The 26,584-nt window shown below is 46.0% G+C and overlaps 1 protein-coding gene across 1 annotated transcript; it reads right to left on the bottom strand.

The window, feature by feature from the left end:
• Positions 1-1,273: 1,273 nt before the first annotated feature.
• Positions 1,274-26,584, bottom strand: LOC134395720 (zinc finger protein 721-like). Its single transcript, XM_063121882.1, has 7 exons — positions 25,810-26,584; positions 23,594-23,714; positions 18,300-19,106; positions 17,323-18,051; positions 16,167-16,282; positions 4,487-4,613; positions 1,274-2,616 (listed from the first exon to the last, which is right to left on the bottom strand). Exons 1-7 carry the CDS (start codon positions 26,551-26,553, stop codon positions 1,343-1,345), a joined length of 3,918 nt encoding a protein of 1,305 aa, XP_062977952.1. The 5' UTR covers positions 26,554-26,584; the 3' UTR covers positions 1,274-1,342.

The raw sequence follows: 26,584 nt of genomic DNA, 5'->3' as shown, positions 1-26,584 counted from the left end.
TGCTATCATGTCTCCCCTCAATCTTCTCTTCTCCAGGCTAAACATGCACAGTTCTTTCAGTCTCTCTTCACAGGGCTTTGTTTCCAGACCCCTGATCATCCTGGTTGCCCTTCTCTGAACACGCTCCAGCTTGTCTGCGTCCTTCTTGAATTGTGGAGCCCAGAACTGGACGCAATACTCTAGATGAGGCCTAACCAGGTCCGAATAGAGAGGAACCAGTACCTTACGTGATTTGGAAGCTATACTTCTATTAATGCAGCCCAAAATAGCATTTGCCTTTCTTGCAGCCATATCGCACTGTTGGCTCATATTTAGCTTGCAATCTACAACAATTCCAAGATCCTTCTCGTTTGTAGTATTGCTGAGCCAAGTATCCCCCATCTTGTAATTGTGCATTTGGTTTCTATTTCCTAAATGTAGAACTTGGCATTTATCCCTATTAAATTTCATCCTGTTTTTTTCAGCCCAGCACTCCAGCCTATCAAGATCACTTTGAAGTTTGTTTCTGTCTTCCAGGGTATTAGCTATCCCACCCAATTTTGTGTCATCACATATGGTAGTGTGTGTTTGTGTATATGCACTAACTGCCATTTCTGTCCCTCGAATTATGTCCATAAGAGAAGGATCCTATGCCATTTTAATTTATTTATCACATTTCTATCCTACTTTTCTTCCACTGTATAACTCAAGGTGGCTACCTATAATGGTCTCCCCTCGAAGCACTGTCCAGACACAGGCCTGCTTAGTTTCAGCAAGCCTCATATTCCTTCAGACCAAACCCTGGGACTAACACACCTAAGGCATAAAATATTAAAATATTGTAACCTGTGTGTGGCAGCTACCCATTGGAGGTGTCCAAAAATTAATAGACAATATAATACGGCCACATTTACCACAAATATGTTTTTTCACTGTGAGCACTTTTCTCTCCTGGTTGTTGTTAAGGCTTAAGACAGGGGCAGACAAGTCTGGATGTTTCACCTACAACTCCCATCAGCCCTACTTAATGTAGCCAATGGTGGGGGATAATGGGAGTTTTGGTTCTCCAGTTATTTTGGCCTGTCAGTTGCCCGCCCTTGGCTTTAAGCGCTCACTGAAGTTCTTTCCTATCATCTATTCTATACATATTCCCAACCTTGTGTGAATTCTTGGTTTATGCAGCTTTGATTGTATTAAGAAACCTTCAACCATAGTCTGAGCATTTTATAGTGTTTTTGCTACGCGACAGGTAAAGTGTTGCATAGACTGAAGTTCTTTCCACATTCCAGGGGATTGTATGGTGTCTTCTTTGATGAAATTGAGGTTTATTCTCTTACTGAACCACTTTCCACAACCCCATGATCTATAAGGCCTCCTCCTGTGTGAACATATTGATGGAAAATAAAGGTTGTGTACTAACTAAAGCTTTTTCCATATTCCAAGGACTCATACAGTTTCCCCCCATGTGAATTCTTTGATGCATAGTAAGGTATGCGTTGCTACTGAAGCTTTTCCCACATTCCAGGCATTTAAATGATTTTTCTCCTGTGTGCGTTCTTAAGTGTTTGGTAAGGTTTGTGTTTCGACCGAAGCTCTTTCCACACTCCAGGCATTTATATAGTTTTTCTCCTGTGTGGATTCGTTGATGTGAAGTAAGGCTTGTGCTTACAGTAAAGGTCTTTCCGCATTCTAAGCATTTATATGGCTTCTCTCCAGTGTGTATTCTTCCATGTTTACTAAGATTTGAGCTGTGATAGAAGCCCTTCCCACACTCCAGACATTTGTATGTTTTCTCTCCCGTGTGGATCCTTTGATGTGAAGTGAGGTTTTTTCTCCAGCTGAAGCTCTTTCCACACACCAGGCATGTATAGGGTTTTTCTCCTGTGTGAATTTTCTCATGTTTCGTAAGGGCTGTGCTCTGAGTGAAGCTCATTCCACACTCAGGACATTTAAACGGTTTTTCCCCTGTGTGAATTCTTTGATGGGAAATAAGGTCTGAGCTCTGACTAAAACTCTTGCCACATTCTAGGCATTTAAAAGGTTTCTTCCCTGTGTGAACTCTTCCATGTTTAGTAAGATTTGTGCTCTGACTGAAGCTCTTTCCACACACCAGGCACTGAAATGGCTTCTCCCCTGTGTGAATGATTTGATGGGAAATTAGGTTTGAGCTCTGACTGAAGCTTTTCCCACACTCCAGACATTTAAATGGTTTTTCTCCTGTGTGAGTTCTTAAGTGTTTGGTAAGGTTTGTGCTCCGACTGAAGCTTTTCCCACATTCCAGGCATTGACACAGCTTCTTTCCTGTGCGAATTATCGGATGTGATGTTTGGGGTACGCTCTGACTGAAACCCTTTCCAAACTCCAAACACTTTAATTTTTTCTCCCCTGTGTGGATTCTCTGATGGGATATAAGGCTTGCGTTCTGACTGAATCTTTCCCCACACATCAAGCATGTAAACAGCTTCTCCTTGGTGTGTGTTCTTTGAGCTGGGATTTCAACAACATCTGCTGCGTTTTCTCCTTGCCTTCTTGACCCCTGTGGGTCTCCAAAGGTATTTTCTTCCACTTTATTCTTGATATTTTCCAAGTACATCCCAGATGGCTCTCCATAAACTTCACTGCCTTGTCCGTTACCTGCTGGGAAAAAGAAAAAAAAAGAGAAATGGAGCCCCAAATCAGTAACGGCAGACGAAACGGAACTCAGTGAGGTGTCAAAGTGGAGGTGCATGGTGTGGAGAATGTAGATAGGGAAACATTTTTTCTCCCTAGCCCATAATACTAGAACTTAAAGGCATCATCCTGTGAAGCTGATTGGTGGGAAATCCAGGAAAGATAAAAGGAAAGACTTCTTCACACAGCGCATAAACTATGGAACTCACTACCACAAGATGTAGTGATGGCCACCAATTTGGATGGCTTTAAAAGGGGGTTGGATAAATTCCTGGAGGAGGAGGCTATCAAGGGCTACTAGTTCTGATGATTGTGTGCAATCTCCAGTATCCGAGGCAGTAAGCCTGTGTGCACCAGTTGCTGGGGAACATGGGTGGGAGGGTGCTGTTGCTTGGCCACTGTGTGAACAGAGTACTGGACTAGATGGACCCTTGGTCTGATCCAGCAGGGCCCTTCTGATGTTCTTATGTTTTTATGTCCCTCATTTGTATATACAATGAAACCATGCCATATTTCATATTTAAAAAGCAGATATTTTAATTTTGCCTTTAAGTGGATAGAGCAATTTGTCTGCTATGCCGATTTGGCATGAGTAAGGGCAGACCTGATAGAAGTGGAAAAAATCATGCATGGTGTAGAGAATGTGGAGAGGGAGACATTTTTCTTCCTTTCCCATAATACTAAAACCAAAGGAGTCATTCTATGAAGCTGATGGGTGGGAGATTCTTGACAGATAAAACGAAGGACTTCTTCACACAGCGCATAGTTAGGTTATAGAACTCACTGCCACGGGATGTGGTGATGGCCACCATTCCTGATGGTGCAACCAGGTGCAACCATCAGGAATGGTTGCATCATGATGGTGCAACCAGGATGATCAGGGGTCTGGAAACAAAGCCCTATGAAGAGCGACTGAAAGAACTGGGCATGTTTAGCCTGGAGAAGAGAAGATTGAGGGGAGACATGATAGCACTCTTCAAATACTTAAAAGGTTGTCACACAGAGGAGGTCCAGGATCTCTTCTTGATTCTCCCAGAGTGCAGGACATGGAATAACGGGCTCAAGATACAGGAAGCCAGATTCCAGCTGGACATCAGGAAAAACTTCCTGACTATTAGAGCAGTATGACAATGGAATCAGTTACCTAGGGAGGTTGTGGGCTCTCCCACACTAGAGGCCTTCAAGAGGCAGCTGGACAACCATCTGTCAGGGATGCTTTAGGGTGGATTCCTGGATTGAGCAGGGGGTTGGACTCGATGGCCTTATAGGCCCCTTCCAACTCTGCTATTCTATGATTCTATGAAGGAGAAGGCTATCAAAGGCTACGAACCCTGATGGCTATGTGCTACCTCCAGTATCTGAGGCAGTAAGCCTATGTACACCAGTTGCTGGGGAACATGGGTGGGAGGATGCTGTGGCATCATGTCCTGCTTTGGTGGTCCCTGGTCAACAGCTGGTTGACCACTGTGTGAACAGAGTGCTGGACTAGATGGACCCTTTGTCTGATCCAGCAGGGCTCTTCTGATGTTCTTATGCTCTTTACAGGAAGCCATAAGAAATATTTACCAGGAGAATTCAAAGCCTGGTTCGATAATCTAGATGAAGGAAGCCCAGCTCAGCAGCAGAGTTCACGCTTTGCATGCAGAAGTTCCCAGGTTCAATCCCAGGCATCTGGTAAATATGCTGGTAATTTGATCCCGCCCTCTTTGCCCAGGGCTCCACCCACCACTGTAATGAGGCCTCTGAGTGGTTCTCCAACATTCAAAGTGGCCCTTAGGCTGAAAGAGGTGATCTCGATATTCAGAACCTATCAGCCCAGAGCAAGAAGTGTTCTTACCCAGAGAGGTTACCGTCCCATAATTCTCCTCCATGACTTCCCTGTGCAGATCTCTTTGGTCTGAATCCCGCAGGGCCCGATCTGCCTGGGTGAAATACACAGCCACCTCCTCAAACGTCACTGGACCCTGAAAGAGGAAAACACTCCCTTCTCCATTAATCATTTCACCCCACTCCCCGAGCCCACTTCCACTTTTGCTCACAATCTTAGATATGAATACATTAGTGGAACGCTTAGAACTAGCGATCTCCCAGACTGACTTTGCTCATTTTTAAAAAGAGCAGCTTGAGCAGCGTAGATGTGCAGAAAATTTTGAAAATTCAAAAATGTTCAAAGCTCGAGCTTTAATAGACAAACAGTATGTTTCCATGCCCTGGTTAAGGGCCTGAGGTGGTCACGGAACTACAACTCCCATGTAGCTCCGGGCCGTACATGTGGATAATAATAATAATAATAATAATAATAATAATAATAATAATAATAATAATAAATTTATTTCTTGCCCGCCTCTCCATTTTGATCGAGGCGAGGAACAACAATAAACAATAAAATACATAATACTCAATTAAAACATAATATACATTGTTAAAAACATCCTAAAAAAAATCCTAAAAACATTTTAAAAACATCTTAAAATTCCACTGGATAGGCCTGCTGGAACAGATCAGTCTTTATAGCTTTTTTGAATGCTGGTAGACTGTTAAGTTGATGAGTCTCCTCCGGCAAGGGGGTTGGACTCAATGACCTTGTAGGCCTTTCCAACTCTACAATTCTACGATTCTACTAAGTAGCCAGCTGAAATATTGGGGTGGCCTTCAAATATCTTGCAGAATTGGGAAAGAAATGGGTTCGACAAAGGAGGAGAAGGCGACTCAGCCGTCGCTCCGGCATACTACGTTGGTGGTCCGCCTCTTACCTGACCGGGCTGCATCATAGTGGTTTCCACTCCAGTCCATTCCAGAGAGGAGGCGTTCTAGAACTTGGGGGTGATGCCATTCCGCTTCCTGCAAGGGTGACAGAGGGCATGGCACGATATTTACCCTGGCACACATATTGGGTATTTCTCCTCCTTGACCCAGTTTCATCTGTCTTCATGTTTGTTTCAAGGTGATGAATCTGATCAAGAAATGCCTGGAGGGAGTGGGGTGGGGGGAGGAGAGAAATACTTGTATGGTAGGGTTCAGGGAAACTCTATCAGCCCCCCAGGACTGGATTTAATTTCAGAGACGATCAGGGGCCCCTGCAGGGCCATAGGCAAAAGGAAAAGAGCAAAAAATACCAGCATACCTTAGACCTGGTATGTATGTAATGATAAATATAGCTTCCAAATCACGTGACATACTGGTTCCTCTCTATTCGGCCCTGGTTAGGCCTCAACTAGAGTATTGCGTCCAGTTCTGGGCTCCACAATTCAAGAAGGATGCAGACAAGCTGGAGCGTGTTCAGAGGAGGGCAACTAGGATGATCAGGGGTCTGGAAACAAAGCCCTATGAAGAGAGACTGAAAGAACTGGGCATGTTTAGCCTGGAGAAGAGAAGATTGAGGGGAGACATGAGAGCACTCTTCAAATACTTAAAAGGTTGTCACACAGAAGAGCGCCAGGATCTCTTCTCGATCCTCCCAGAGTGCAGGACACGGAATAATAGGCTCAAGTTAAAGGAAGCCAGATTCCAGCTGGACATCAGGAAAAACTTCCTGACTGTTAGAGCAGTATGACAATGGAATCAGTTATCTAGGGAGGTTGTGGGCTCTCCCACACTAGAGGCCTTCAAGAGGCAGCTGGACAGCCATCTGTCAGGTATGCTTTAGGGTGGATTCCTGCATTGAGCAGGGGTTGGACTCGATGGCCTTATAGGCCCCTTCCAACTCTGCTATTCTATAATTCTATGATAACCCATGGTTTAAACAACCCATGAGTTCTCGTTCAGGAGAAGGAGAGAACACGCACGTTGTCCCAGGCACACTCACAACTTCTGCTTTTAAATAGCAACCAATGATTGTCTTCTTCAGAGGTTATTAGCATGACATCCGACCCTGGACGCTTTGGGTTGTTCATGGGTTAAACAGCCCGAAGTTAACCCACAATTTGTTTGTAGGTTAGGTTTGGGTGGCTTAATCCACTAATAACCCAAAGTGACCAATTGAAATGTAACGCTAACAATAGGGTGACCATATTTTGGAAACCAAAAAGGAGGACAACATGGTCGGCCCCCAAGGGGGCGTGTCCAGCACCAAGGGGGCGTGCCCACCCGAACATAGCATTGGTCACATGTACTTTGAAGCTTTTGCTATGCTTTGTGTGATACATTCTCCCCTTCCCTCAAATATCTTTTCTGACTGTGTCTTCACTCATTGCAAGCTGCTGTTGTTGTAAACAGGGTTTGCTACTGGCCGGCCGGAAGGCTGGCTTTTTAAAATTTCAATTTTTTAAAAAAGCTTGTGTATAATTGTCACAAGTTTCTCTACTCTAACATTAGGGTGGGTGTTGTGGCAGTTTACCTAAAGACTGGAGATCCCCTTAATGCCAAGAGCTGAAACTGCTCAATATGCAAAACCCCAAAGAGGAGGTTTGATAACCTGAGTTCGAAGGATATGGCTCCAGCAGTTTTAAAACACAATAATTTTAAAACCTCAAACTTTAAAAAAAATCCTAAAACTCAATGGATGGACAGATCTGTTTCAAACTTGGCATAGCTAAAGTCTTTGTTAAGAGCAATCATGGTGCCAAGTTTCATCTCTTTATCTTTAAAAATATTTTTTTTAAAAATGAAATCCTCAAATTTTAAAAAAATTCCTAAAAATCAATGGATGAACAGATCTGTTTCAAATTGGTATGGCTAAAGCTCTACCTAAAAGCTATCATGGTGCCAACTTTCAGCTCTTTATCTTTAAAAATGACAGTTTAAAAATAATAATTTAAAAACCTCAATTTAAAAAAAAAAACCTAAAAAATCGATAAACAGATCTGTTTCAAATTTGGTGTGGCTAAAGCTCTACCTAAATCCTATAATGGTGCAAAGTTTCATCTCTTTATCTTTAAAAAGGACAATTTTAAAACTAATAATTTTATAACCTCAATTTTTTAAAAAATCCTTAAACATCAATGGATGAATGGATCTGTTTCAAATTTGGTATGACTAAAGCTCTTCCTAAGAGCTACCATTGTGCCAAGTTTCATGTCTTTATCTTAAAAAATGACGGTTATAAGCATTTTAGTTAATTCCCATTAGAGCTGCTCTTTGGAAAAAATTCCAGATTTCCCCTCCCCCCCCGGATTTGTCATCAAAAACCCGGACAAATCCGGGCAAATCCAATCATATGGTCACCCTAGCTAACAACCTACGAGTAGGTTTGTTGTGCCCAGCCCAACAAACTAACCCAGGATTTTGCCACTGAAAATGTGAACAGCCCCTGGGCTTAAAGGTCTTGCTGCCAGGAACACCCTGGGTGGTTATGGGGAGGTGGGGGCTGGTTGTGAAGGAAGTAACTGTTCTACACATGCCCAAAATCAGGAGGAAAGAATTGGGATCAGGCAAGGGAATTGTGCCTGTGATTAATACAGTAGTTCTGTACAGAGAAGAGAGATTAAAATTAGGAAAAGGCCTAAACCTAAAAATGTTTCCCAAACATTTTAATGTTTCCCAAACATTTTAAACCTAAAAGTGTTTCCCAAACTTTGTGAGATAAGTAGGACTGAAAATGCACTGGCAGTTGAACACAAGTTAGAATTCATCAACAGGTTTATTTCTATCACCAGAGGCCTGAATCAAGATAAAGGATTTATATCACACCATTATTAGCTTCATCCCACGTACCTGTTTCCCTCGAATTATCCCCTACAGCGCTAAGCTGTCGTTGCTGTTGTTAGCTAAATCACACCCCGGGCGGCAGCACTCCTAAGATCCTTTGCATACCAGGAAATGTAAAAAATCATTTAAAAATCAAAGGATGACCCAATCCGATTCAAATTTGGTATACTTAAAGCTCTCCTTAATATCTATTACTTTGCCAATTTTGATATCTTTATCTTTAAAACTTACACAGATGTAAGCATTTGTTTAATTTTTCTTTAAACATATTAAATCCTGCTCCTGCGCCCCCAGTGGCCGCTCAGAAAATGACAAATAATTTGCTCCAAAAGTAGTACCAAAATAGGTCGGGTCTTTTGCCTTTGAAGCACAGTTAAAGCAGGATGCATGGGAGTGCTTCCCAGTCAAAGCAGAATATAAACTGGAAAACTTCAGAGTACTTTACAATAAAAGCAGATTATAAACTGGAAAACTTTGGAATCCTTTGCACACAATTCACAATGATTGCACAGTATAATGCTGGTGTGATAAAGCTCTATATCACTAATCCATGATATGGGTTGTTGAATTATGGGTTGTTGTGTTGTGAGAACCCAGCTGTGCTAACAAACTATAGTTTGTTAACCACAAACCATCTGGAAAGAGAACACATTTGTTGTCAGGTCGGGCACTCCAGGTTGTTTAAACCATTGGTTGTCATCATTGCATGCGAACCCGACACTGTGGATCGTTTGTGGGTTGTTTCAACAGGTAAGAGTGGTAAAAACCAAAGCCAAAAACAGCCACTGTACACGCCAGTGCTACAGCACCACAAAGGCATTTGGGATACAGGGAGGGAGCAAGCAAAGTTGGAGGGAAACAAAACCAGCGGATGAGAAAACAAATCTTGGTTTGTACTGTCAACTGCCACACAAACCCTTGGTAGGGCAAAAACCATAGGTGAACCATGGGTTAAATAAACCATGGATTACTGTTATGTGTAAATCAGGTTTAGATGTGTTAGTTGAGTAACCTAGTAACAGGGTGTTCAGGTTATCAGTAACAACTGCATTGTGTGAATGCCCACTGCCACAATAAATCTGTTATTCCTTAAGGTGCCCTAAGACTCTTGGTTGCTTTTGCCGCAATAGGTGGACACGGCTATTCCTCTGGAAATTAAAAATGCAGTATGTTGGAAATGCAAATCCAGCTTTGAGAGCAATGACGAATCTTGATAAAATAGTTAAGAGCAGAGACACCACACTGACAACAAAGGTCCGCATAGTTAAAGCAATGGTTTTCCCCGTAGTAACCTATGGCTGCGAGAGCTGGACCATAAGGAAAGCTGAGCGAAGGAAGAGAGATGCTTTTGAACTGTGGTGTTGGAGGAAAATCCTGAGAGTGCCTTGGACTGCAAGAAGATCAAACCAGTCCATACTCCAGGAAATAAAGCCAGACTGCTCACTTGAGGGAATGGTATTAAAGGCAAAACTGAAGTACTTTGGCCACATAATGAGAAGACAGGATACCCTGGAGAAGAGGCTGATGCTAGGGAAAGTGGAAGGCAAAAGGAAGAGGGGCCGACCAAGGGCAAGATGGAGGGATGATATTCTGGAGGTGACAGACTTGACCTTGGGGGAGCTAGGGGTGGCGACGGCCGACAGAAAGCTCTGTCGTGGGCTGGTCCATGAAGTCACGAAGAGTCGGAAACGACTGAACGAATAAACAACAACATCAGTAAGTTTTAAAAGCTGCAGCAAAGTGCATATAAAACTGCATCTCGCCCTTGTATGTCCAGTGCAACAGACAACACAAAAGTGCTTTTGTGTGCAATCCTAAGCATATTTAGATGGGGGAGAAGGTCAATAAACAACTCCCAGCATTTCCCAACCAGCCATGGTGGTCTAAATAGGCATAAGATTGTGCCCTTAAGACTGCAATCGTATGCACAGTAGGAGTATGTCTCATGTTGGCCATCGCTACATCTTGTGGAAGCGAATTCCACAGGTTAGGTACGTCAGACCGGCTTTTGTCTGTCTTGTACATCCCTGCCAGTTTTGCTCGACGATCCAGCGTAATGCAGTAATAGCAGAAAAGAAGTAAATATTTTTCTATCCACTTTCTCCACACCATGCATGGGGTTGTATCCAACTCTTAGGTCCCATTCACTTCAATGGGACTACTCTAAATAGAGCTAACATGGGACGCAACCCCATAATCTTACTAAATCCTAAGATTATAAGAAGACCCCTACTGGATCAGACCAAGGATCCTTCTAGTGCAGCATACTGTTCACACAGTGGCCAAGCAGCTGCCCATGGGAAACCCACAAGGGGCACATGACTGCAAAAGCAGCCAAGCAACTGCTGCACACAGGCTTTCTGCCTCAAATACTGGAGATAGCGCACAACCATCAGGGCTAGTAGCCCTTGATAGCCTCCTCCTCCAGGAATTGATCCAACCCCCTTTTAAAGCCATCCAAATGGGTGGCCATCACTACATCTTGTGGCGGTGAATTCCATAAGAACATCAGAAGGGCCCTGCTGGATCAGACCAAGGGTCCATCTAGTCCAACACTTTGTTCACACAGTGGCCAACCAGCCATCGGCCAGGAATGAACAAGCAGGACATGGTGCAAAAGCACCCTCCCACCCATGTTCCCCAGCAACTGCTGCACACAGGCTTTCTGCCTCAAATACTGGAGATAGCGCACAACCATCAGGGCTAGTAGCCATTGATAGCCTCCTCCTCCAGGAATTTATCCAACCCCCTTTTAAAGCCATCCAAATGGGTGGCCATCACTACATCTTGTGGCGGTGAATTCCATAGTTTTACTATGTGTGTGAAGAAGTCCTTCCTTTTTATTTGCCCTGAATCTCCCACCCACCAGCTTCATGGGATGACCCCATTGGGTTCTAGCATTTTGAGAGAGGGAGAAAAATACCCCCCTACCCACATTCTCCACACCATGCATGATTTTATCCACTTCTATCAGGTCTTCCCCCCAGCCTGGTTTTTTTGCAAGCTAAACAATCCCAGCTGTTGTAACCTTCTCTCATGGGGGAGATGCTCCAGCCCCTTGATCATTTTTAAAGAGAGAGAGAGAGAGAGAGAGAGAGAGAGAGAGAGAGAGAAAGCCACAAACCCAATGTAGTTAGGGGCGACTTTGCAGCTGGATTCTTATAGGGAGAGTTGGGGCGGGGGGGGTGAGGGGGTTGGATTCCCTCTCTGCACACGAACTCTTTCCAAGCAGCAGTTTCTCTCCTCCTTCCTCCATTTCCACTCACCTCCCACATTTTGGACTTTCTAAGTCTTTTCCCCCTTCACCTCCTCCATGGCTGGAGAAATTCTTGCAGGTCAATTTCACCTTTCCAGATGGCTGGAATACGAAGCACAGAGATAAAGAAAAATCAAGAGTGCCCCATCCCATTATTTGGATAGGAATTTTTTTTCAGGTTTTCCTTGGAAGCCATATTTTTCCCCCACCTTACCAAGGACGGAAATGAGAGCTGCCCGCAGGAATCAATGGAGAAATGTAGTGTAGCTACATTTCTTTTTATACTGTATTTCGTAATTGTGTTTTAAACTGTTGGGTGTTTTACTGTGGTTTTAATTTTTGTGAACCGCCCAGAGAGCTTCGGCTATTGGGCGGTATAAAAATGTAATAAATAAATAAATAAATAAATAGCAGCTGGGGTCCCATCTTGACCCCCACCCCCTCCCCAAAAAGATGGCAACATGTTCTTAAGCAAGGTCTTATTCTGTGTGATTTGTAAAACATATGATTGATAATCACCGATAGAATGTCAGTGGATGATGAAATATAAGCACTGGAAATTGATTAATTAATATATTTTAATTAAGCCTATGTCACACATAGAAAATCATGGCCAGTGGTCGGTTTTAAATTTTAATGAAAATTCAGGCTTCGTGCCCCTCTATAATTTTTCAATCTCTATGACAGAAAAGGAGCATTCACTGGACAACCATAGAGGTGAACGAAGAGGAAAGTCCCATATATCCTTCACTTCCGGGTCCTATTAGAATGCCGCCACCTGTGCTAGGGCTTCAAATGCGGACTCCGAGTAGCCACTCCACAGTCATATCTCTGTGGTCCTCCTCTGACTAGTGGAGGCTGGTGGCACCGATTTAAGTGGGGCCGTGAACCCGCTCTGGGTTTCAGTCAGAACTAATCAGAACTCTAAAGGAGCTATACAAAATGCTAAACCCGTTGTGGGGATTGGATTCAGCACCCTGGATAGTTCCTTTAGAGTTCTGACTGAAACCCGGAGGGATTGACTGGCCTTGGAGCCACCAGCCTCCACTGTCTTTGACTCAACGCAAGCAGGAGATGAAAAAGGTGTAGGAATATATATGTTTCTTCACATTCATCACTGAACTGAATGTGCTTATTGAGCATCACATCATGGGAATGGCTGGGCCACATTTCCCCAGCTGATGTCTTTTCACAAACAGAAATCAGTTGCTTCCTGCATGGACAGTTCCAGCACCCATAGCCTCCAAATCCGCTCTGAAATCTCCAGATTTTGGGGTGGGAGCAAAAAAAATAGCTCTTCTCATGTTCTCGTCTAAAGCAGACTACATCAGCTCACCTGATCAGCCTTCCCTGCTGTGGTGAGATGTATCAAATGTCTATTTAAATTATACTAATTTTATTCCCAAACGTGCATCCAACCTGCTCCGTGTAATATTAGATAACATGATCACGTTTCTCTAAGCTACTGGGTCTTTCGAAGTTTTCCCATCTCACCGGTCCCAGGCTGTCGTTGAGTGCCGTTCCTCTTCCAGAGTGGTGCCAATTTTAATCTCCTTTCTTTTATTTATTTATTTATTGCACTTATATACCGCTCCCATAGCCAGGGCTCTCTGGGTGGTTTACAGAAATTCTAAAATTAAGATTAAAACGAGTATACAAAATTTAAAATCCTAAAACACAGAACATACACACATAAAGCATTAAAAACTGTTAAAAAACTAAACGTGGGTGATTTTACTGTTTATACTTAGGTTCACTGCTCTGGAATCTGTGTTAGATAATTGAGCGGTATATAAATAGTGTAAATAATAATAATTTGACAAGAGACTTTTCATTTTATTACATTTATATCCCGCCTTTTTTCCTCCTGCAAGGAACCCAGGACGGTTTATTTGGCTTTCTCCTTTCCTTTTCATCTTCACAACCACCCTGTGAGGTAGGTTGGGCTGAGAATCAGTAACTGGGCCAGAGCCACCCAGTGAGCTTCATGGCCGACAAGGGATGAGAACCTTTTTCTTCTGCTGCCCCTTACGCCTGGAACGCTCTTCCAGAACACTTGAGAACTACAAACTCAATCACTGCTTTTAAAACTCAGCTAAAAACTTTTCTTTTCCCTATAGCCTTCAAATATTGAGTTTGTTCTGACTCTATACTGTTAGCTTCACCCTACCCGGTGCCTGTTTACACTTCCCTGTGCCTGTTTGCATTCTCCTTCCCTCTTTATTGTTTACTACAACTTATTAGATTGTAAGCCTATGCGGCAGGGTCTTGCTATTTACTGTGTTATCTGTACAGCACCATGTACATTGATGGTGCTATATAAATAAATAAATAATAATAATAATAATAATAATAATAATAATAATAATAACCCAGTCAACAGAGTTCTAACCACCACACCACAGTGGTTCTTATTCTTTGCCATGGGTACAATCCATCAGCCAGGGATAAAGAAGGTGCAGGAATTTGCTTCCCCTGTTTCCTGCCAGTTCCCTGTGGCTGCACAAAAAAAAAGAAAAGCAAATGATATTTTGGGCTGCATTAATAGAAGTATAGCTTCCAAATCACGTGAGGTACTGGTTCCCATCTATTCGGCACTGGTTAGGCCTCATCTAGAGTATTGCGTCCAGTTCTGGGCTCCACAATTCAAGAAGGATGCAGACAAGCTGGAGGGGAGGTTCAGAGGAGGGCAACCAGGATGATCAGGGGTCTGGAAACAAAGCCTGGTAGGGAGAGACTGAAAGCACTGGGCATGTTTAGCCTGGAGAAGAGAAGATTGGGGGCGGGGGGGAGAGACATGATAGCACTCTTCAAATCCTTAAAAGGTTGTCCCACAGAGGAGGGCCAGGATCTCTTCTTGATCATCCCAGAGTGCAGGACACAGAAAAATGGCTCAAGTGACAGGAAGCCAGATTCCAGCTGGACAGCAGGAAAAACTTCCTGTTAGAGCAGCATGACAATGGAACCAATGACCTCAGGAGGTTGTGGGCTCTCCCACACTAGAGGCATTCAAGAGGTGGCTGGACAGCCATCTGTCAGGGATGCCTTAATGTGGATTCCTGCATTGAGCAGGGGGTTGGACTCAATGGCCTTAGAGGCTCCTTCCAACTTCTATGAATGCTCAGCTCCAGCGCCAATTGTCCTAGGATTGCAGAACTGAAAGGAAGCATGATTTTGCCCCATCCATCAGCCAGAAAATGAAAGACGTCTGGGTTGTAACTCTGTATGATTTGGGTATTGTGTCTGGAGTGGGTCTCTGTGTATTATTTATTACCTGTTGCTGGTAAAGCCATCTTGAGACTCATTTGACTGAAAGGCAGGGTCTGCATTTTCAAAATAAATGAGTGCTGTGGCGAAAATTTCTTCCACATTCCACCCTCCTGCTGCCCCCAACCATTCTCATTCAATGTTGTAGGGAAAAAGCTATAAAATAAATACATGGAATTCACTTCCTGTAAAAGCATCCTCAGAGTCACCTCCGGCCGCCACCCCGCAATTTAGATTGGAGAAACAGTGTAGGGAAAGCAACCCTAAAACTATTCTCCCTCTATTAATCAACTCCCCCACCCTCGGGAGAAGCTGCTTTTACCCATTTTTTTGTGCCCATTAAATTTCTTCTTCTGTGTAGGGTGACCCTATGGAAAGGAGGACAGGGCTCCAGTTTCTTTAACAGTTGCATTGAAAAGGGAATTTCAACAGGGGTCCTTTGTATGCATGCAGCACCTGGGGAAACTCCCTCTCCATCCCAACCATTAAAGCTGCAGGAGCCCTGCATCTTGACCAGATACAAAAGAGGGCAGGGCTCCTGCAGCTTTAAATGTTGTGATGCAGAGGGAATTTCAGTAGGTGCTTCAAGCATGCAAATAACACCTGCTGAAATTCCCTTTTCTATACAACTTTTAAAGATACAGGTGCCCGGTCCTCCTTTCCATATGGTCACCCTACCTTTGTGACAAATATCGACTGAGGGAGGTTTCCAGATTAGGGCTAAGGGACGGGGAGGAGGATTTAAGGACCTCTTCCCTCTTGCTGTGGCCCCAATCCAAATTAGGGGGAGCTACATCTACGGTTCTGTTTTGTGACCCATGAGTTTCAGAGAGAGGTATCTACAAGGGCATGAGAGAGATTCCCCACACCTCACTCGTAAGACTTTCCCAAGCCACTCTCTGTTCCTTACCAGACAAAGGACAAAATGATTGGATATCTTGCACAGTTCAGACGTTTTATTATCCAAAGCGATCTTTCAAGGTTTCGTTGACTCACGCTGATGCCTGAACAGAAGTACCTAAGACTAGGTACCGCCAAGGCCCCGAATCCAAGCCAAGGTGGGCTGATTCGGTCCGCTTCGCCTCAGTTCAGAAATGGTTCTGGCTCAGCCCAAGGCACCCCAAAGCCAATAGGCTCTGAAGCTTTGGGGTGCCCGGGGCCACTTCGGAGTGGGCCTTATCTGCTGCCGCTGCCATCACCGCCGCATGTGAGAAGAACCAGGCCACGAGCGATTTAAACATATCACGGGGGGCTCTGAGTGATTAGTAGTGATTTGTGGCCATAGAAATACTAATCACTCAGAGCCCCTGCGATATCTTAAAATCGCATGCGTCCTGGTTCATCTCACATGCGTCAGCCGCAGAATCCGGCAGGAGTGAGGCGGCGGTGACGGCGACGGCAGCAGGTAAACGGGGAGAGCGGGAAAGAGGAAGCTTTTCTGGGTGCAAGCTGTGCAGCTGGCACCTACAAAAGGCCAAGTCGCCTTGGAGGGCCTGAATCTCGCCTCGGCAACCCCCGAAGCACCCTGAGGCGAATCGGGGCTGCTTCGGGGGCTCCAGACTGGCCTCCGAGGCGAATCGGGGGCTACCTAAGACCTCATTTGATGCCCCACCTCCCACCCCAGTTGTGAGGAACTATCACTGATCAGACTCTGAAATAAGGATTTCATTCATGTAGTACAGCCTTCCTCAACCTGGGGCGCTCCAGATGTGTTCGACTGCAACTCCCAGAATGCTCCAGCCAGCTCTGCTGGCTGGGGCATTCTGGGAGGTGCAGTCCAACACATCTGGAACGCTCCAGGTTGAGGAAGGCTGATGTAGTACCTTACTACATTTAAGCTCAGTTTTATACTAAATGACACCACTAGTCCATCTCCAGCTCAGTACTCTTGAAATTCTTTCAGCCTGAGGGTCATATATTCAGTTTCAGAGAAGCTCTTGGGTAGAGGTCCCCACCCTTTCCAAAGCTGTGCGAACCCTATGTAAGGTGCTGAATCTTATCCCCATTTGGCCCCTTGAATTGCTCCTTTAGAGTTCTGGCGGGTTCAAAGCTCGAGCTACAACCCAGAATGGATTCACAACCCCACCGGACTCAGAGCCACCAGCCTCCCCTGGTAGAAAGCAGCTTCCGGGGGCAGGGGGGCGGATTTGGGTTCTGCAGCCTTCCAATAACCAGATAAATGCAAAGAAACAAAGAGAGGGGGGAAACCCAGCAAAAGTAACAGCAAAAACCAGTATATACAACATACCTGAAACTACAAAACAATAACAAGTAAAAGAGTCATTTGTCATCGTCTTCAATTCGTCCCAGGAACTTATCTGGAAAGCATAGACTTGCCTTCATCCCTGTTAAAACAACACTCCGCTCTGTGCACATATTTTTGCATCTCCTTTCATTGATTCATTTTCTCGTGCCCAAATGCCTCTAGATAATATGCAGTGACGTTACGAATCACACTCTCTCTTTCCTTGTGGATTTTGTCTTTTTAGTAGCATGGACTCTACGATGGCTGTTAAGGTCGATGTTTTGGTGGAACCCTTTCCCGCACTCTGAGCATTCATACAGCTTCTCCCTGACGTGGATTCTCTGATGGCGTCCGCGGTGTGAACTGTCCCTGAATCCTTTTCCACAATAGGAGCATTTATACGGCTTCTCTCCCGTGTGGATTCTCTGATGAACCTGAAGGTTCGAGCTGCTCCTGAATGCCTTTCCACATTCCAAGCAATTGTGTGGTTTTTTACCAGCATGCATTCTTTGATGCCGATGGAGATTAAATTTTTTACCAAACTTTTTTCCACACTCCGGGCAGTCGTACATTCTCTTGGTGGTGTGGATTCTCTGGTGAATGATAAGCTCGGAGGAACGAAAGAAGCTTTCACTGCAAAGCAAGCACCTCTGTGGCTTTCCTTTTACAAGCGCATTATTTTTAGAGAAGCCCGCACTTGGGACAAAGCTTTTCCCATAAGCTTGGCAAGTGTTTTGCCTCTTGCCAGTGTGGATTCTTTGTTGTACTGTGGTTTTCCTGAGGTCCTTCTCACAATGAGGAGAATCATCCACTATCCCCATAAGGTGAGTTTCCCGCTTGCACTGACTATCCATCTGGCCCCTCAAGGCACTTTCTTGCCGATAACGTTGGGAAACAGTCTCTCCTTTTGTTATCCAATGTGATCTTGCTTGCTTTGAATCTTCTGGCACATCTTTGTCTCCCTCATCTACGATCAACCACCCTTTACCTGTTGGAGAAACGAGAGAATCCCAGACACATTCTTGGATGAGACAAAATGGAGCTTTGAAAGCAGACAGTGAAGCTGATTAATGGGAAAAGGACTTGATAGAGAAGGAAAGGACTAAATGGGGAGACATGTAAATGCATAACTACCTCGCCCCAGGACAACAGTTTAATCAAACTAGAATGTAACTAATGAAATTAACATCACATATTTCAATGTGCACATGTTGGAACGTACAATGTGGTATCAGCTCACACCGAAACTTTTCCCGTACTCTGGGCATTTGTATGTTTTTTCTCCCATATGAATTCTACGATGTCTATTAAGGTGAACCTTCTGACTAAACCTTTTCCCACAGTCCAAGCACACATACGGTTTCTCCCCCGTGTGGATTCTCTGGTGACGATTACGGTCAGAACTGCAGCTGAACCTTTTCCCACAGTCCAAGCATTCGTAGGGTCTCTCACCCGTGTGGATTCTCTGATGAATGATAAGGTCTGAGCTATAAAGGAAGCACTTCCCACAGACCAGGCACTTGTACAGCTTCTCTTGCGTGTGGATTCTCTGGTGACGATTGCGATCAGAGCCGCGGCTGAACCTTTTGCCACAGTCGGGACACTCATACGGTCTCTCGCCCGTGTGGATGCCATGGTGAATTATGAGGTCTGAGTTATAAAGGAAAGACTTCCCGCAAATCAAGCATTTGTTCTGTGGCTTTCCTCCTGCATGGGTTCTCTGATTAAGAATAAGGCCTGGGCTCTGACTACAGCTTTTCCCACAAACACTGTATGCGTTGTGCCTCTTACCAGTGTGGGTTTCCTGCTGGTCTGTGCTTTCACTGAAGTCCTTGTAATCATCCCCACAAGAAGTAGATCTGTCCGCTCGGTCTGTTGGGTGGGTTTCATTTGGCCATTCCTGATTCTCAGGGGCATTTTCCTGCTCGCTACACGATGAACAGTTCTCTTCTGCTTTCTCTACTGCCAGGCTACACGGTCCGACTTGCTCGGAGTCTTCTGATGTATATTTTTCACCCTCAAGCACACCCAGCCACCTTTTACCTAATGCAGTAATGAGAAAAGGAGGTCAATCAATCAGCTGAAGCAACACATCAAAAACACATTTCGATCACTGGAAAAAGTGCTGATTCATGAAAAGCCATGCTGACAGCAAGCATCTTCTTTGAAGAGGCATTCTCAGAACTGGCATCTGTTACACATCCATCTATATATCTTAGATCCGCATTGGCTCTAATAACAATACAGGAAGAACAAAATACAGAAGTCACATCTGAGGAATGTGTCGTATCCAGGCTGATGACAGCTTGCAGGGTCATAGGTAAAAGTCGGAAAACTGCAGAACTTTTAACATGACGTCTTGGTACGCAGACTGATGCCACATCAGCATGGCAGACAAATTGCTCTATCAACTTTAAGGCAAAATTAAAATATCTGTTTTTTTAAAAATGAAATATGGCATGATTTCATTGTGTATACAAATGAGGGACACAAAAACATAAGGAATAACGGGCTCAAGTTAAAGGAAGCCAGATTCCAGCTGGACATCAGGAAAAACTTCCTGACTGTTAGAGCAGTGCGACGGTGGAATCAGCTACCTAGGGAGGTTGTGGGCTCTCCCACACTAGAGGCAGCTGGACAACCATCTGTCAGGGATGCTTTAGGGTGGATTCGTGCATTGAGCAGGGGGTTGGACTAGATGGCCTTGTAGCTTCCAACTCTGCTATTCTATGATTCTATGATTCTAAGGAAGGCCCTGCTGGATCAGACCAAGGGTCCATCTAGTTCAGCACTCTGCTCACACAGTGGCCAACCAGCCATCGGCCAGCGACCAACAAGGCAGGACATGGTGCAACAGCACCCTCCCACCCATGTTCCCCAGCAACTGGTGCACACAGGCTTACTGCCTCGAATACAGGAGATGGCACACAACCATCAGGGCTAGTAGCCATGGATAGCCTTTGCCTCCAGGAATTTATCCAATCTCCTTTTAAAGCCATCCAGATTGGTGGCCATCATTATATCTTGTGGTAGTGAGTTCCATAACTTAACTCTGCGCTGTGTGAAGAAGTCCTTCCTTTTATTTGTCCTGGATCTCCCACCCATCAGTTTCATGGGATGACCCCAGGTTCTAGTATTTTGAGAGAGGGAGAAAAATGTCTTCCTAACCAAATTCTCCATACCATGCATAATTTTGTACACCTTTATCATGTCTCCCCTTAGCCTCCTTTCCTCAAGCTAAACAATCCCAGCTGATGTAACCTTTCGTCGTAGGGAAGCCCCTTCATCATTTTAGTTGCCCTTTTCTGCACTTTTTCCAGCTCTATAATATCCCTTTTTAGGTGTGGTGACCAGAACTGTACACAGTACTCTAAGTGTGGTCGCACCATAGATTTGTATAAGGGCAGTACGATACTGGCCGTTTTATTCCCAATTCCTTTTCTTATAATGCCTAACCTGGAGTTTGCCTTCTTTACAGCGGCCGCACACTGCGTGGACATTTTCATCGAGCTGTCCACCACAATCCCACAATCTCTTTCTTGTTCGGTCGCCGCCAGCTCAGATCCCACTAGGTTATACACAGCCTTTCCTCAGATCATGGAAAGCAGACTAAGGGAGCAATCTTACAGCCTCTAGGCAGAATCTGGGCACCATAGGATAGCTCGGGAGTTGTAGGACTCTTTCCTGCCTAAACCTGCCTAGGACTTTGCCTTAAAGGAGCAATATCCTACAGCCTCTAGGCAGAGTCTGGGGGCCATGGGATAGCACCGATCTCTGGATCCGAGGTCAGAGCCATTGCTCTGACCTCGGAGCTAGGAATCCGACCTCCTGGCCCCAGCCTCCGAAAGATGGGGAGAACCACACCGGCTGCCTCTCCGAGGTTGCAATCAGGGACTGGAAAGGCCGGCTTATGCCGTATCTCCAGCCCCCCCCCCCCCCCGGCTTCCGTCACTCCTGTTCTGCAGACAGCTAGACAGCTGTTTTGCCAGCTAGACAGGCGAAGAAACTTCTATAGGCCAAATGCAGAGTGGGAGGGGCATAAAAGCGAGAGTTGTCTCTTCCCCTCCTCTTGCTCTGCACTGGATGCCCACCAGCCTCAGAGTTTGGTGGCTGACGGCCATCCCAGCAGGACTGTGCCCTAAACATAATCGGTTATTTTGAAGCACTGTAATGAAACCTCCAAGCAGCCAAATTATTCCACCTATACTTTTGTCTGTAAAGTAAAGTGTGTGTGTGTGTGTGTGTGTGTGTGTGTGTGGAGGGGGGACTGTTAAATTAGGGTGACTTTATAGAAAGGAGGACAGGACTACCGTATCTTTAACCCTGTGACACACACATCTCAGGATAGCCCTAGGATTGCAGAGCTGAAGAGAAGCAAACTCTGGCCTCATGCCATTGGCCAGTTTGTGCCCCCTGCCCCCAAGGCATCTTGGGAAGGGGGAAACCAGCCTGGCCTCATTCAATGGCTAGAGGAGGAGGAGTCTCATGGAATTTGCTTCCTCCTTTCACTGACAGAAAGGACACTCAGCTCCAAGTGCAAATTGCCCTGGAACTGCGGAGGTGAAGGCCAGCCCTCTCCAACTCAGGGATGTAGAAATTCAGGCCCGAGGGTCAAATCCAGCCTTCCTATTCAACTCCTGGGGTTCCCAAACCCCTTCCACGGCCCCATCTTCTTTCCCCACAACCACCAATCATTCAATGGATTCCCAGCCTTTGTGCTGTTCAACCCCCGCCCCCGCCATTCTAAAAGCTAGAGAGGTTTTAGAACATAAGAACATCAGAAGGGCCCTGCTGGATCAGACCAAGGGTCCATCTAGTCCAGCACTCTGCTCACACAGTGGCCAACCAGCCATCGGCCAGGGATGAACAAGTAGGACATGATGCAACAGCACCCTCGCACCCATGTTCCCCAGCAACTGGTGCACACAGGCTACTGCCTCGTATACTGGAGATAGCACACAACCATCAGGGCTAGTAGCCATTGATAGCCTTTGCCTCCAGGAATTTATCCAACTCCCTTTTAAAGCCATCCAGATTGGTGGCCATCACCACATCCTGTGGTAGTGAGTTCCATAAGTTAACTCTGTGCTGTGCGAAGGAGTACTTCCTTTTATTTGTCCTGGATCTCCCACCCATCACCTTCATGGGATGACCCCGGGTTCTAGTATTTTGAGAGGGGGGGGGAAATGTCTCCCTGTCCACATCCTCTACACCGGGCATGATTTTGTACACCTCTATCATGTCTCCCCTCAGCCTCCTTTTCTCCAAGCTAAACAATCCCAGTTGATGTAACCTTTGGATATCACAAATCTTGAGGCCACTTTCCCTAAGAAATGCTTTCAATGAACTGAGATTCCAAGTGATGCCAACTGCAGTTCTGGATGGATGCTATGAGAAGGTGCCATTTGAATGTCTGTAGCCAACATCAAGTGGAAGACATTGTTCACTGCATATTAATTTGCCCTCTGTATGGGGACCCAAGAGAGAGATCCCTGAAACCCTTGTTAACACATGGATATAGGAATGCCCTGGCAGAAACAGTTCTTTTTCTTCTGAGTGATACCAACAGTTAACGTGTCACATAAAGTGGTTTTGTTTGCACTGGCAGCAAAAAAGATTAGGAAGAGAGAACTAGACAAAATTGCCATAAACTACCATGGACTCAATCCCAGTCAACCTCAAAACTGCACTCAAACCGCTGAGTGAAAGCAGAGTTTTACTTACAGTAAATTCTAAGTTATCTGTGTATTTTCCAGGTATTTGTATTACTGTATATATGGATGGATGCTTTCTTTTGTTGTATTTGTCATGGCCTTTGGCTAGTACAATAAACTTTGGATTGATTTGATTTGATATCGCAAGGGGTTTATTTATTTCTATACCGTCCGATAGAAGAAGCTTTGTGGGCAGTTTTTAAGCGAAGATATGTTGGTATGTGTGGTATTTGTGCCCCCCACTCCCCACTGGGGTGTGGCCCCCGGGCTCTTGGGCTGGGAGAGGTCCAACAGGCCTGCTCTATCCAGCCCACTCCAAACCAGTACTTCCAATTCACCTTGTTACGCTTTGTGTTAGTTTGGAGTGACTGTGACGTTCTGCTGCCTTATATGCCATAAATGTAAATATCTTCAAGGTTAATGGTTTATATTATGTATAAAGTTCCAGGTAGTATGTAGGCCTCAATGTACTTACAATTTGTATCCACAATTTGGGTTTGTAAGCAGTAGGCCTAAACCCTAACGCATGTCATTAGCACCGGGGCGGGGGGGGGCGGGGTTTGAAGTGGTCCCGGGTGCTAGTGGAGTTGAGAGTCCTGTCAGGTAGCTTGTGGGCATCTCAGGTGAGGCCAAGATGACACAGGTGAAGGCAGGACGTCACAGTAACTAGTCCTCTTGAGGTATACAATTCACCTCTCCATAGGATTGTGTTAGGTTTCGTTATGCTATTAAAAAGGAACCAACTCCATCCGTTTGCCGAAGGAAGGTTTGAAATAGCCGTAGGCGGTCCAGAAGGTTCAAAGAAAGCCTGTTTACCTGCTAGTCTGGCCTCTGCCTCATCTTCCTTCTTGGCCTCCGTGCACAGCTGCCTCTGCTCGACGTCAGGTGGCACCTGGCTCACGGCGGAGAAACCCACGGCCAGCTCCTCAAATCCCACCTGCAACACAGTAGAGAACATCAGAAGAGCCCTGCTGGATCAGACCGAGGGTCCATTTAGTCCAGCACTCTGTTCACACAGTGGCCAACCTGCCATCGGCCAGGGACCAACAAAGCAGGACATAGTGCAACAGCACCCTCCCACCCATGTTCCCCAGCAGCTGGTGCACACAGGCTTACTGCCTCGAATACTGGAGATAGCACACAACCATCAGGGCTAGAAGCCCTTTGCCTTCAGGAATTTATCCAACCCCCTTTTAAAGCCAACCAAAGTTGGTGGCAACCACTACATCTTGTGGTAGTGAGTTCCATAGTTCCACAACTTCCAGAGTTCCACAACTATGCGCTGTGTGAAGAAGTCCTTCCTTTTATCTGTCCTGCATCAAGTAAAAATGCAGCAAGTAAGGGCCCAATCCTATCTGGATGGGCATCCTACACGGAGCAGGAGGAGCATGCAGGTGAAGTTCACCTTCTCCTGCTCTGCATTTTTGTTAGAAGGGCATCTTTGCCCATCTAGCGAGGGCTCTGCGGATGTGGGGTGGGAAGGACCCCTCTTCCTCAGTGCCCTCACTTCCCTGCCCATAGAACCCCCACTTTCCCTCTTTTGCTGGTGGGGTGGGGTAGGGAGCTCAGACACCTGGGTCCGAGGTCAGAGCACCATCTCTGACCTCCGATCCAGGAATCCGAACTATCTTACACACCCCAGACACTGTCTAGGAGCCATAGGATTGCTCTCTAAATGAATATAAATAATTTCTAATATTTTGATATTTTCATTTTGTGTGTGTGATTGTTATTGCAGTGTGGCTTTGGGGCATTTTTTTCTGGCTGTGAACCACCCGAAGGCATCTCCCAGTGGGATGGTATATACGTTAACACACAAACAAATACTCCAAATTAATAATCGCCATCTCAGATCTCTAAGTAGCAGTCCTTCTGTAGCCAAAAGGAAACCATGCACGCCAGGGGAAGAAAAATCCCAGGGGGGAGCCCTAGAGAGCCTAATGATCCACTGAGCATGCTCAGCAGAAATGGAATGCTGGCTGACTGTTGCGTGCAGGGTACAGTGAGGAAGAGAACGCTAGGGTGTACCTTGAAAACAATACTGCCGGCTGCATCCCTGAACGGGAGGAAGTCACACTGCAACAACTTGTTTTAGGTCCCACTTGTAAGTTTACATTACACTCCTAAAGGCACCAGGTTCGCATTTAATGCTAACCCATGGTTTATTTAATCATGGTTTGTTGCCCTACCCAGGGTTTGTCTGGCAGACAATGGAACAAACCATGGTTAGGACTGTTAGTTTCACCTCTTCCTTCACCCTATATTCCAGATGCCTTTGTGACACTGGAGTACTGATATGTAAAGAGACTGGGGTGTAGAGACTTGCCAGTTGTCTCTACAGCCTGGCGAAACAACCCATGATCCTGGGTTCACACATGACAACAACCCATGGTTTAGGCAACCCAGAATTCACAACCCAACAACAAACCATGGGTTCTCTTCGTGGGTTGTTTGTGGTTAGCAACCCATATTTAACCCGTAGTTCTGGGTTTGCACATACCCACGATTCAACAAATCCCAGTTAATTAACCCATGGTTTGCCATTACACGGGCAGCAGGTCATTAAATGATTGCAGCATGAACAACAGAGCCAGGGGACCCTATCAGATACATGGCAACATCATTGGACACATGAATGAGATGCTTGCATGAATGATGCCGGCATGAGTGAGAGGCTGGCGACGGGTTGTGGCTCAGCAGTAGAGCCCCTGCTTTGAGTGCCGAAGGTCCCAAGTTCAATCCCCAGCATCTCCAGGTAGGGCTTGAAAAACTCCTGCCTGAAACTCTGGAGAGACGCTGCCAGTCAGTGTTGACAAGACTAGACTAGATGGACCAATGTTCTGGGTAAGCAGCATGCTATGTGCCTATGCTTCTAATGCACGAAGCGGGCAGAGTTAACCCTCTCGATTAATAATCCCGAAGAGGCAGGCTAGAGGCCGAACTCACTGTGGCCTGGACCACCCCTTCCCGAACCTGGAACCGATCCACATGGCCCCAGACCACACAGGGATAGCAGGACAAAATGGCCTCACCTGGTTTCCTTGTCGTTCGGCTTCTCGCTGCAACCGCAGGAAATCCTCGGCCAGGGCCACCGCCTGGGAGCAGGTCTCGGGCCCAACATCCCTCACACAGCTCTGGATCTCCGGCGGCAGGATGGTGAGGAACTGCTCCAGGATCAGCAGCTCCAGGATCTGCTCCTTGGAGTGCCTCTCCACCTTCAGCCACCCCTGGCAAAGCTCCTGGAGCCGGCTGTAGGCCCCTCTGGGCCCCTCGGCCTCCTGGTAGCAGAAACGCCGGAAGTGCTGCCGCTGCTTCTCCCTGCTCATGACGTCCCCGTGCAAGATGGCCGCCTTCACCTTCCCATAATCCTCTCTGTCTCCAGCCTCCAGCTTGCTGAAGGCCTGCTCAGCTTCTCCGCTGAGGGCCGGCAGGAGCCGGGCCGCCCACTCTTCCTTGGGCCACCGGCAGGCCTCGGCCACTTGCTCGAAGGAGGCCAGGAAGACCTTGGTGTCATCCCACGGTGTGGGCTCCTCCGGCAACTGTGGGGCTCCCCAACCGGGGTGAGGGGACTCTACTGTCTTCAGGAACTCCTGCCATTGGGCCTCCCAGTGATGGAGAAGCCCTTCGCCCGGTTCCTGTTTCACCTTATGTTGGGCGGTGGCCCGTCTCAGTCCTTCTCCCAGACTTTCGGCCTGGTTGACAAAAAGGGCCTTCCCCGTCCTCTGCGACCTCTCCGCTTCCGTGGGGCGTTGGGAGTCTTGCGCCTCCATTTTCATCCCCGCCCGATGCCACAGTGACGGTTTCTGA

The sequence above is a fragment of the Elgaria multicarinata genome, chromosome 3, assembly GCF_023053635.1.
Source record: "Elgaria multicarinata webbii isolate HBS135686 ecotype San Diego chromosome 3, rElgMul1.1.pri, whole genome shotgun sequence".
In the NCBI taxonomy this organism is placed as follows: Eukaryota; Metazoa; Chordata; class Lepidosauria; order Squamata; family Anguidae; genus Elgaria; species Elgaria multicarinata.
Note: the sequence above shows the minus strand (reverse complement) of the source record. Positions and strands in the feature narration are given on the sequence as shown.

Bases quoted from the DNA above. Each gene is read 5' to 3' on its own strand.
- LOC134395720 (XM_063121882.1), bottom strand. From the start codon at position 26,553: ATGAAAATGGAGGCGCAAGACTCCCAACGCCCCACGGAAGCGGAGAGG. The intron at 18,052-18,299 runs GCTGATACCACA...TTTCTCCAACAG, and splicing joins CGGGAAAAGTTTCGGTGTGA to GTAAAGGGTGGTTGATCGTA. The intron at 16,283-17,322 runs GTAGAGTCCATG...GGCCTTTTGTAG, and splicing joins CATCGACCTTAACAGCCATC to GTGCCAGCTGCACAGCTTGC.